Consider the following 12984-nt stretch of genomic DNA (forward strand, 5'->3'; position numbering starts at 1 on the left):
CTGTGTCATGGTAATTGCTGAATTTATGAAAAATCCTATCCCTGTCCTAAGAGGTAGCAGGTCTTCTATCATAGAGGTAGAATTAGATCCTGATAATCTGGGGACATGAACATAACCCAGTATAACACTCAACCTCTGAGCAGTGTCAGTCAGTTGGGACTCTGGGACTGATTCAGAGCCGCTCGCAAGTGGCTTGGTTATAGCCCTGCGCAATCGCTGCATCCGGCGTGCGCATGCACGAGCCCCGCAGAGTGGCTGAAGTTCAGTCGCTCCGGGGCTCGCAAAAAAATGGGGCGGCTATCGATGTTGATTGACAGCTCGCCCCGTTTTGTGGGCGGGTAGGGGGGGTGGCCGTACAAACGTAGGCATTCCCTTAGGGACACCTGATGTTTGTAGGAGGGTTTACTGACATCACTAGTGATGTCAGTAGTGGACTTCCTGCTCTATCAGAGCAGGAAGTCCACTCATCATGCGGCAGCTAGACCCTACCACAGGGTCTCGTCGCAAGCCCGATGGTCGCAATAATCGCGACGGTCTCCAGCCCGCTTGCATAATATGTGGGTGACCACCCACAGCTTGTGCGAGCTGCCTAGAGACAAAAAAAAAAAACACCCACAGATCCAGTGAGCAGCCAGCGGCTGCGAGCGGGTCTGAATCAGGCCCTCTGTACACAGACAGAGAACCTGCTTTTCTTGTTTGTCAATTTTAGGACATCAGACGACACAATATTAATTTATTTTAATATAATACATACATACAATTAGTGGCAGTGTTAACCCTTCATGTCCAGCATGTACCAGAGATTAAAAAGTATGGCTACATATTTATTGCAGTCCAGTCACTGTGTTATCACGCCTGTCCCAGATTGCACTCAGTTACTGTGATCATTACAGGTAGAGAGTTCATGTCATGGATATGCTCCAGAGCGCTTCTGGAAAGAAGGCCAATACAGGCCATGTCATAATTATCCAACTCCTGCTTCTCCCCTGGAGTTGCAATGGAAGACTCATATCAAAATACTCAGCAGTGTGTTTCAAATTTACAGTGTGTTTCAGTACTGAAGTAGTGAGTCCTCCAGGTGCAGGATGACTGATGAATCAGTCCAGATTAATATCACTTGTCATCACTATCAGATGGGCTGGACTCACGAGGGAGCAGGTGCCGTCGGCTTCTTTCCCAAAGTTTGTTGACATTGGTGGTCTCTGTCTCACTACTACTAGTGAAACTGTCTCTGAAACTGGCCAAAGGAGGGCGCACTTTAGCTCCCTTTACGTTCACCGAGCCCTCTATAGCTTTACGGAGCTGGAAAATAAGTAAACAGAATTCTTTATGGTCAACTACAAGCTATCGTCCCATCTACAGTATGATGACAAAATGTGCCAGATATGCTTCTAACATGGCTTTTAACTTCCACGTCTTGTAACCAATATTTACCTCTCGCAGAGTCACCATTCCAATGAGTCTCCCTATTGAAGTTACATATGCGTGGTCCATCCCTAGCAAAGAGAAAACTGTGTGCGCCTAAGAACAGAGACAGATGGTAAATCTATTTGTGATGGCAACATATACTTCTACTAATGTTATCATGTACATACACATTCCCTAACCGACAATAAGGCAGTCTGCAAACACTGGGCCTGGTGCAGAGTTGGATGGATGTTGAAGCATCTCCGTAACTGCGCTGCCCCATCCATGCGCTGGTGAAAGCAGCTGTCATCATCTTGCACCAGCCCTATCCATGATGCAGGAGGCCCACCTGAAGCCGGACGGATCTCTGCATACATTCACCTGTGAATGGCCCACAATTCCATCAACACGCCCACGGAACACTGATTCTATGTGCAAATGCCTTGTTGCTGCCTAGTTACACCAACTTATTGGAGATACAACTGACATCCATACAACTCTGGCTCGCCCGTATTTGCTCTCCGTTCCAGATGCTGCACCCGATGCATGCACAGTCTGCTAAGAAGCGCAAGGTCAATACGCGGATGGAAATGCATGCCCTCTATGGGGCATATTCAATTAGACACGAAAAGTCGGAAAGGTTTCGCCTGCCGTACTTTTCGCCGACTTTGCGTGTTTTGGAGGCGAAAACTTTTCGTGTGCGGCCCCACTATTCGCCCTATTCAATTCCAAAGGATGCGAAAATGGAACCCGGCGAAACTCAAACAGGCAAAAAGTGCTGTCAGATTTGGGGAAATCAGCCTGACACCCCCCAAAAGATGCACTAACATTGGGGATCAATGTAGATGCCCCCGAATAGCCCTACTGAAGCTATTTTGGGTACTCAAATGCTCTTAATAGCTGCTAATTAGCGTCTTTGCACAAATGGTGAAGAATAGCATTTAGCAGATTTTTTTGGGTGAAAATAACTAGTCCCAGCAAATTTGGGGTACATGAAAATGGGTGCAAGCATGGTTAAAAATTGTAAAAGTGAAGTTTTGAAAAACGCACCTTCAGCAAGCACCTGCAATCAATAAAACACCTCCCCCATACTTGCAGACCCCCCAAAAGCTTAATTCACTAGTTTTTCTAAATAATTTTTTGGGGTGTTCTTCAATTTTTTTTAGGATTTGACACACCCTTGGCCTATCCCAAGGGTGCAGGGTGGTTTCCCCACCTTTGCACCCCAAAACCGCAATTCTGCACTTTTTTCCGCCTGCTTTCATAGGCGAATCTTTTTCGCCTATACCAATGCATTGACTTTCCGCGTAGGCAAAAAGTCTTTGGAATTGAATACAGGGATAAGTTTTCGCCTTTCGAAATGACATCATCGGCGAAACTTTTTCTCCCGAAAACGGCTTATCGCGGCTAATTGAATATGCCTCTATGTATGTTAACAGACAGGCCTGACCACATATTAGAATGCACAATAATAATCCTAACGCTTTCCGTATGAACATTATTAGGCATCCCCATCGTTTTAATCTACACAAGAGTGGCTATTGCAGCATGTATGGCCAGCATAGATAGACTTGTGTATGAAAGAAAAGGTAAATACATAAATATACATCATTTCTAGCCCAGCTAGCTACAGAACTAAACCATTATTGTGTCATGTAGGCAAAATATAAAAATAACTACAATAACTGTCTTTAGTTACAAAGTCATTTGTTCTCTAAATATTTTATTTCCTGATAGTGAAGCTGATAAGCTGAAACAAGGGGAAAGCATAGATAATGGTAGACAGAAAGGAAAGAGGTACAGTTTATGGCTTGTGCTTTGTACTTTATGTAGAGACGTTCTTTCCACCAGCTGGAATGGAGCAGGGTCAATCTTGCAGTTATTGAAATTCATTGTTTCATCCAGTTGAAGCTCTTCCCACTCTAAGATCTTATGGAAATAAGAGACGTTATAAAAAGACTTCCTGTTTCCAATGTGACTACACCCAAACTTTAGCAGAGGTTATAATGACCAGAAACCAGAGAGACACTAAGAAGACTGGAGGATCTACCTTTACAGAGTACATTCACTCAGCCAACACCTGTCATACAATCTGGACGGAGGAAGAGTCTACAGCTGATTCCAGTCTATGGCTGATATCTGCCTTTCTTGTATGTATCCGATAAATACCAACCACTATGTTGAAGATGTTGAGCTACTCACCTCCATTCATACCGGTTTCTTTTGGAGTAACAAGTTTATGCTATATATCCACCTTTAAAGCTGCATACACACACAACGATTTTGTAAATTAACGATGTTAGTAAACGATTTTCGTTAATTTTTTTCAAGGGAAAAATGAACGAAAATCGTTTACTAAAATTGTTCATTTACTAAATGTAATGAATGATTTTTTTGAACTACAAATGATTTTTGCATATTCCATTAATGAAAATCGTTGAGTTGGTCAGTCTGACTGAACTACAAACGTGAACGCACATGAACGATAATTGTTCATCGTTTTAACTTAGAAAGTGAACGATTTTTACAACAATTGAATGATAAACTATATCGTTACCAATATTCGTTCAAAAAATCGTTGTGTGTGTATGCACCTTAACATTTAAAATTGATAAAAAGCCAATTTTTTATTATTTTGGAAGTGTCTTAATTTTAATTGGTATAGCACCATAAGATGTTTTTACAAATCTAACAATCACGTTTACTCTGTGCTAAAGCTGTATTATTTCTTTGATATTATATTTATAGATGTCTGCATGACATTAGCTCTTCCCTGTAGCTATGAATATTCATGAGTATTAATGAGAGTGAGTAGGCCATGTACTTTCAGCCTATCAGCTAGAAATGTCTACCACCAAAGGATCTTCTGACCAAAACAACAGTTCATTAAAACAAATGTATGCGGCATTTCTGACATAGATGATATTTATCAAACATAGTATACTGTAGCTGTGAATATCTGTACACTGCAATTAGCCTTTTATTCAGGCTGTACATACGTAATTTATGCTTACATAACTGCCTGACAGACACAACTGAATTACTAGTACACTGTAACTACAGAAGAGACATGCTGGATTACTAGTACACTGTAGTTACAGTAGAGACATGCTGGATTACTAGTACACTGTAGTTACAGAAGAGACATGCTGGATTACTAGTACACTGTAGTTACAGCCGAGACATGCTGGATTACTAGTACACTGTAGTTACAGCCGAGACATGCTGGATTACTAGTACACTGTAGTTACAGAAGAGACATGCTGGATTACTAGTACACTGTAGTTACAGCCGAGACATGCTGGATTACTAGTACACTGTAGTTACAGTAGAGACATGCTGGATTACTAGTACACTGTAGTTACAGAAGAGACATGCTGGATTACTAGTACACTGTAGTTACAGAAGAGACATGCTGGATTACTAGTACACTGTAGTTACAGAAGAGACATGCTGGATTACTAGTACACTGTAGTTACAGTAGAGACATGCTGGATTACTAGTACACTGTAGTTACAGAAGAGACATGCTGGATTACTAGTACACTGTAGTTACAGCCGAGACATGCTGGATTACTAGTACACTGTAGTTACAGAAGAGACATGCTGGATTACTAGTACACTGTAGTTACAGAAGAGACATGCTGGATTACTAGTACACTGTAGTTACAGCCGAGACATGCTGGATTACTAGTACACTGTAGTTACAGAAGAGACATGCTGGATTACTAGTACACTGTAGTTACAGCCGAGACATGCTGGATTACTAGTACACTGTAGTTACAGCCGAGACATGCTGGATTACTAGTACACTGTAGTTACAGTAGAGACATGCTGGATTACTAGTACACTGTAGTTACAGTAGAGACATGCTGGATTACTAGTACACTGTAGTTACAGTAGAGACATGCTGGATTACTAGTACACTGTAGTTACAGAAGAGACATGCTGGATTACTAGTACACTGTAGTTACAGTAGAGACATGCTGGATTACTAGTACACTGTAACTACAGAAGAGACATGCTGGATTACTAGTACACTGTAGTTACAGTAGAGACATGCTGGATTACTAGTACACTGTAGTTACAGAAGAGACATGCTGGATTACTAGTACACTGTAGTTACAGAAGAGACATGCTGGATTACTAGTACACTGTAGTTACAGAAGAGACATGCTGGATTACTAGTACACTGTAGTTACAGCCGAGACATGCTGGATTACTAGTACACTGTAGTTACAGAAGAGACATGCTGGATTACTAGTACACTGTAGTTACAGCCGAGACATGCTGGATTACTAGTACACTGTAGTTACAGTAGAGACATGCTGGATTACTAGTACACTGTAGTTACAGAAGAGACATGCTGGATTACTAGTACACTGTAGTTACAGTAGAGACATGCTGGATTACTAGTACACTGTAGTTACAGAAGAGACATGCTGGATTACTAGTACACTGTAGTTACAGCCGAGACATGCTGGATTACTAGTACACTGTAGTTCCAGAAGAGACATGCTGGATTACTAGTACACTGTAGTTACAGAAGAGACATGCTGGATTACTAGTACACTGTAGTTACATAAGAGACAGGCTGGATTTCGTGGCACTCTGACAGGACTTAGGAGCTCCAAAAATATGGGCAAATGTGTAAGTCCCCCCCGGGAGCCATAAACCTAACCCTCCCCCTCGATTGGTAAACCGGGTGTCGGGCTCCCGGCGTAGGTAAAATGACAGGTGTTAGGATTTCAACGCCTGTCATTTGTACCTTGCCGAGATTAGACAGTCGGGAAGCCGGCGGTCAGGATTGCGTCCGTCGGCTTCCCTTGTCAAACTAGTCATATATTATAAGGAGTAATGCAGCTTATTACTACTTATGAAATAGAAAGATCCAAGACTATCCATAGAGTATCTACGAGTAACCTAAAGCTGGGTACACACTGGAGCGACCAGCAATCCGTGCGATGTTCAGGGCGATTTACCTTCACCCTGGACATCACACGACTGCTGCTACACATTAGGCTTCAAAACAGGGGGCTCATTATTAAATATTTAATCAGCAATTGCTGGTATCAAACTTCATTTATAAAAGATGTTCTCATAGGAATATAGCCATATAGCCAATGATAACAAAGGCTTGTTAAAGATGTGTATCACAGGAATACAATTCTGACTATCTTATCCTTGACTATCTATCATATCCTTGACACCATCAAAGACCACAAACATACTGTAAACCAGGTTCAAAGCAGCCACGTATCAATTCAGACTCACCTGTGACTGTGTCATTGTGTCTATCTCATCCATGTCTTTCCCCTGAAAGACAGCATAGTACAGGGTCTGAGTGTACATGATACAACTATGGGAAGAAGACAGACACTGTTTTTTTTATTTTTTTATTTATTAATTCATTATTTTCACAGTAGTGATATTCCAGAAATCATCATCAAGTTGACGGCAACCATGGGGGAGATGTATTAAGCTCTGGAAAGTGATAAAGCGGAGAGTGATAAACTACCAGCCACTCAGCTCCTAACTGTCATATTACAGGCTGTGTTTGAAAAATGACAATTAAAAGCTGATTGGTTGGTAGTTTATCACTGTCCATTTTATCACTTTCCAGAGCTTAGTACATCTGCCCCACTCTTAAATGGGACGCAGAATGGAGGAACACTCTGAATTGCAGCCTCTGCGATTATTGACATATTATTTTTGATCTGCCTGAGCACCGTGCACAATAGAATTTCTTTTTCTTTTTAAATACAATGAGAGAGATACTTCATTAAACACAGTTATGAAAGGAGGTGAAGATATGGATTTCAGCCAAAACTAAATGTATTCCTTACCTTACAGGGCTTCATCAGGAATAAAAGGTATGTGATTAAGGTAAGTGCATTGATGAAGAACTTTAATTTCAAAATATGACACTTACTGGATCAAATAAGTTCACCTGTTACTTTGCTGGATGGAAAGGGATCGAATAGTTACCACAAGGCAGCAAATCCAGCAACCCCATACATTCTTTTCATACATATCTGTCCAATCAGGAGTGTGATGTGTTTCTTTCTCTGGGCATATCAGCTCCACACTTTTATACTAACACTTTATAATATACCATATGCCAGAATATTAGTTATTTGTTTACGTCATAAGGAAGTAAGTGAAGGACTTATACTAGCATGTGCATGTTATGCGTGTATACGAATACAATAAACAAGGACAGGATGCATAGGACAGTAACGTCATGGCAGTTGTTTAGGTTAAATGCTATATGGAAGCACAGGGTAGAGATTAGTTGCTTACTCACCTTTAAAATACGACGTGCCCGTTTGGACTTAACCTTTGAGGGAGACGCAGGACTCTTTGCAGACTTATGTTAGCAACAACATAGAAAACAAAGGGAAGGACTACATAGTGAGTAACAATGGAGGGAAATGGCAGAAAAGAGGAATGGTTAGTCAGTGAGTAATAGCATAGAGACAGAAGCAGGTCAGAGTGACTGAGTGAAACAAATGATAGGAAAATACATGATTTACACCATACATATAGAAAAGGTGTTGTTAGACAATTTGCCTTATACAGTAGGAGCGTCTCCTTACCTCCACATCTTCACTGAAATCTTTGGCACAGAAGATATTTTTTAGGGCAGCTACTGAGTTTTCAGTCTCATCTGCAAACAAAGAAGAACAGATATCACTCATTGGAACAGATTCACTACCGATGGCAACTGCGATTGCAATAGCGATTACGCACGCAGTCTCACTGCAATAGTATGCTTATCCATTGCGATCGCTATGCTATCGCAGCACACATAAGGACGCCCACTTTACCTTGCACACATCCGTAATCCTTAGGAAGACTGTGAAACCATTGGTACAATCGGGTACCATCGCAGCCTCACGCACACACTTGCTAACTTCATTGCACTCTGTGCTCCAGCTGTGTAAGGCATCGCAGTGGATAATTTATGCACACTCCTGCAACGGCGTTCGAACGCACTGGCACGCCTATGTTTCACCGACCACCCACCCGTCACCTCCCACAGACTGCATTTCCTGTCATCACTCTGCGATGGGTCTGCGTAGTCCCGATTGCAGCGGCCGGTACGCGCACGCACATTGCGGTGCATATGCAGAACGCAACAATCAGCCAATTGCGTGTGTAATCGCAGTTGCAATCGGTAGTGAACCAAGCCCATGTCCTTTCCCTACTGGAAAGCAGATTCTACCTGAGCAGTTCTCAAATACCTTGTGAATAGTCAGTCAGGCTACTCTGGTTACGCTTCAGGGCTGGTTTAAGGGGCTTCTGGCTTTCAACTACTCGGGGTGGGGATAACGTGGATTCCTCTGTGGCTATCTGAGGAACAAAATTAACAGGGATATATGAAAAGCAGATTATTTCTCAAAACAGATTTTTTAAAAAACAACATTATTCCAGTGGTTATTACACAGTCTCCAGTTCCCCAAGTGCAACATACACAGGGCCTGATTCAGAGCCGGACGCTATTTGCGCTCGCTCGTTCAGAAAAAGGGGTCGGATATTTAAATTGAGCGCTCGCTCTTTGTGGTCTGTTGACGTCTCTATGTCTGAGTGAGTGAACGAAATATGCGCTCGCTATTTTGTAAAACGTCCCCGGGCTGCTCGCATCTGACGTCATCTCCGCTATTTATTAGGTTAATCGAGTACATCGAAAGGCGACTGAACTGCTCGCAGTGCTTGTGGTTGGATTTTCCTACCGCAATCTTGCGAACAGTTCAGGCTAAGAGACAACCAAGTGACGTGGCCGATGACGCTGCTTTGTTAATTATGCACACCGTTAAAACGCCCGTTTTGACTATTTGGCACACCTGCGTTCGGATCTCCACTCCCCGTTTTCAAGCACCTTCCCCTGTTACCACCCACAAACGCCTCATCCTGTCACTCAAATTAGCAGGCACTCGCTATTTTGCGAACACACGATTTCCGACCGCAATGACTGGTTGGCGCATGCGCATTACGACCCATACGCATGCGCAGATGTGCGAACATTGCTCGGAGCGAACGAGCGGCCGCTTACGAGCGACTCTGAATCAGGCCCACAGTCTTTAATCCTCTGCATGCCTCATACACAGTTGCCAGTGGTGTAACTAGCTAGGGTATTTGGAGCCCAGGGCAAATTTGAAAAGGGAGCCCCCCCCCCCCCCCAACATCCCGATATGTGCGCGCGCAAAAAAAAAATTGGGCTGGTCACTTAAAAATGGGGCGTGTCAACATGACACACCCCTTTATTTTCACGCTGAACATTCCTATCCATATGCACCTTAACCCCAGTAGTACCTCTTATACAGTTCCCCCAGTATGCAGTTGTGGTCCCTCTTATGCAGGCCCATAGTAGTGCCCCTTATACAGTATCCCCATTAGTGGTCCCCCTTATACAGCCCCCAATTAGTTCCCCTTACTCAGTGCCCCCAGTAGTGGTCCCCCCAAACGCAGTGCCCCATGTAGTGTTCCCCCTTATGCAGTGCCCCCAGTAGCAGTCCCCACAATGCAGTGCACCCAGTAGTGGTATCCCCTTATGCAGTGCCCTTTATATAATGCCCCCAGTAGTAGTTCCCCCCCCCCCCCCTATGTAGTGCCCTTTATATAGTGCCCCCAGCAGTAGTCCCCCCCATGCAGTTTTCCCAGTAGTGGTCCCCCTTATGCAGGCACCCAGTAGTGATCCCCCCCTATCTAGTGCCCCCTGTAGAAGTCCCCGCAGTGCCCCTAGCAGTAAGCCCCTTATATAGTGCCCCCAGCAGTAGTCCTCCCCCCTCCCATGCAGTGCCCCCAGTAGTGGTCCCCCTGATGCAGGCCCCCAGTAGTGACCCCCCCTATCCAGTGGTCCCTGTAGTGGTCCCTCCTGTTATTGCCCCCAGTTGTGGTCCCCCCAGTGCAGTGCCCCTAGGAGTAGGCCCCTTTTATAATGCCCCCAGTAGTAGTTCCCCCCCCCCAAGTAGTGGTGCCCAGTTGAGGTTCTCCCTCCCGATTAAGTGCCCCCTGTAAAAGCCCCCCCAGTAGAGGTCCTCCCAATAATGGTGCCCCCAGTAATAGCCCCCCCCAGTAGAGGTCCTCCCAATAATGGTGCCCCCAGTAGTAGCCACCCCCCTCCTCCATTGTGCCCCCAGTAGAGCCGACAGGTTTTAAAAAAAATATATGTAAAAACATACTTACCTGAATCCAGGCTGCTATTCCGGACCGCGACACCTCTCCCGTCGCCGCCGCCTGCCAGTCCTCCCAGGCTGGCGCGCTCAGCATAATGGGAGAGACGTCATGATGTCATGACGTCTGTCCCATTACCCACTGCAGGAGCCGGGCGGAAGTCCGGCTCTTGCAGTGGGTGCTGCAGCAGTCAATGAGAGTCTATCTGACTCTCATTGGCTGCTGTTTAACACACGCTGGCGGCGATGCGTGTGTTATGCACAGCCTGAGCCCGCCTCATGGTGCTATTGGGCAAGCGCTCAGAGGGAGGGAACGGGCTCGGGTGTGCAGCACAGGACCGGCGCTGGAAGCCTAGCGCCGGTCCTGTGTAAATGTGTAGCGCTGACCGCACTCACTGCAATTGGCGCTACACTGGTGGCTAACTAGGGCGGGCCGGACCGTGGCCCACGGCGCCCAGGGCACGCACCTTGCTCGCCCTGCCCTAGTTACGCCACTGACAGCTGCTAATGAACCACATCCCTCATATATAGTCTCTAATGCCTAACATGCCCCATGGACTAAATGCATATTATCTAGTGCTCTGTGTACACCATACACAGCCTCCAATGCCCAAAATGTTCAATACAGTCTTCAATGCCCCATATGTCCTATATCCAGTCTCCAATGATCCAAGTTCCAAATACAACCTCCAATGCACTATATACAGTCACCAATGCTCCAAGTTCCAAATACAGCCTCCAATGCCCCATATTCCCTATACACAGCCTCCAATTCCCCATATGCCCTATACACAGTCTCCAATGCTCCACATACCCATACACAGCCTCCAAAGTCCAGGCATGCTCCACACACAACACCCAAAACCCACGTACCAAATACAGCCTCCAATACCCCATATGCCCTATACACAGTCTCCAATGCTCCAAGTTCCAAATACAGCCTCCATAGCCCCATGTGTCCTATATACAGCCTCCATTGCCCTATATACTGTACAGTCTCCAATGATCCAGGTTCCAAATACAGCCTCCAATTCCCCATATGCCCTATACACAGTCTCCAATGCTCCACATACCCATGCACAGCCTCCAATGCCCAGGCATGCTCCACACACAGTACCCAAGGGCCTACGTGCCACGTGCATACAGGATCCAATGCCCAAAGTGGCTGTTACACAGTATCCAATGCCCCACAGGCCTCATGCATAGTACCCAATGACCCACAGCATCTCAGACATAAGCCTTGTACACAGGGTCTGCCACTGTATAAGCTTCATACACACACACCCATACATTTTGCACTTGCCTCAAAATTTCTAAACCTCTTTCAATGTACACGACCACTCAAACTGGAAACCTAAAAACAAAATACCCCTCATGCCTCATACATAACCCACATGCCCAGGCATTTCATTCACAGTCTACTTACACAGGACACTTTGCATAGTTTATATCTTCCATATACCATAAAACAAAGTCTACATACATAAATTAGACAGGTCAATGATATGCACACTGTAAACTCAGTCTACACACAAGCATTCTAAAGAAACACATTTGATGTATGACAGGAGCCTCACATTACTACTCTGTGCTGTTAGAGAACTCTGCTCTCTCCATTATCCAACCTCAGTTTGTGGCTTCCAGGTTACCTTCGTCCCCTCCTTCACATCATATTACTGGTCATGCCACATGCAGCACCTTCTTCACTAACACATTACTCATCACCTGATATACTCTTTGGCTGCTGCTCTGTTCCTAATCCTTCCACTATCTAGTTCTTAATCTGTGGCTTCCCGTTTACCTTCATTACCAACCTCACATCTTACTGGCTCTGTCAAACAATCTCACTAACACATCACTCCTCTCATCTCCTGATATACTCTGTACTGCTGGGTGAGACTGTTCCTTTCACTATCTAGCTTTCAATCTTTGGTTTCCCGTTTACCTTTATTCTCTGCCTCACATTATATTGGCAGGTGTAACCCTGCTCTCACAAATACAATCACACAAGTAGATAGGTTCTGCTAAATAAGTACAATCGCCTACTGAATTTTACATTTTGCTGTGAGAATTCTGAACACTCGATTGGCCTTAAATTGCTATATCCCCGCCCGCTTGAAAACTATTTGCACAAATACATGTTATAAATGTTGATAACAAAATTTGCCTGACTCTGGGCAAACCCTCCTTAATATGAGTTTGTTTAAAGGTATTATTTATTCATATTTAAAAGGTAAATTCCACCGGAGAGATTTATTGTCTGGGCTGATTTGTTATTTTTGTTGCCCTTTGTAACAATAGATCTGTATAAAAATAATGTTATCCACTGCACAGACCAGATATATTGCTATATCCAAGGTACAAGAAAAGAAACACATTTTCCTGGACAATGAGTGCTCTAG

The 12984-nt window shown here is 44.3% G+C and overlaps 1 protein-coding gene across 2 annotated transcripts in view; it reads right to left on the reverse strand.

Moving 5' to 3' along the window:
• Nucleotides 1–723: 723 nt before the first annotated feature.
• CLCN2 (chloride voltage-gated channel 2) overlaps nucleotides 724–12984 on the reverse strand; it is a 191372-nt gene continuing 179111 nt past the window's right edge. Inside the window, exons 18-24 of one of the 2 annotated variants that reach the window (XM_088479718.1) lie at nucleotides 8654–8762; nucleotides 8006–8076; nucleotides 7714–7776; nucleotides 6681–6722; nucleotides 3232–3336; nucleotides 1435–1521; nucleotides 724–1302 (exon numbers count right to left, since the gene is read on the reverse strand). In XM_088479718.1, the coding sequence (XP_088335844.1) occupies nucleotides 1114–1302; nucleotides 1435–1521; nucleotides 3232–3336; nucleotides 6681–6722; nucleotides 7714–7776; nucleotides 8006–8076; nucleotides 8654–8762 (666 nt within the window). In that variant the 3' untranslated portion in view covers nucleotides 724–1113. The remainder of the gene's footprint in view (nucleotides 1303–1434; nucleotides 1522–3231; nucleotides 3337–6680; nucleotides 6723–7713; nucleotides 7777–8005; nucleotides 8077–8653; nucleotides 8763–12984) is intronic. The other variant, XM_088479719.1, reaches the window with a different exon arrangement.

This window comes from Taudactylus pleione, unplaced genomic scaffold (assembly GCF_031769625.1).
Source record: "Taudactylus pleione unplaced genomic scaffold, aTauple2 ptg000244l, whole genome shotgun sequence".
Lineage (NCBI taxonomy): Eukaryota > Metazoa > Chordata > Amphibia > Anura > Myobatrachidae > Taudactylus > Taudactylus pleione.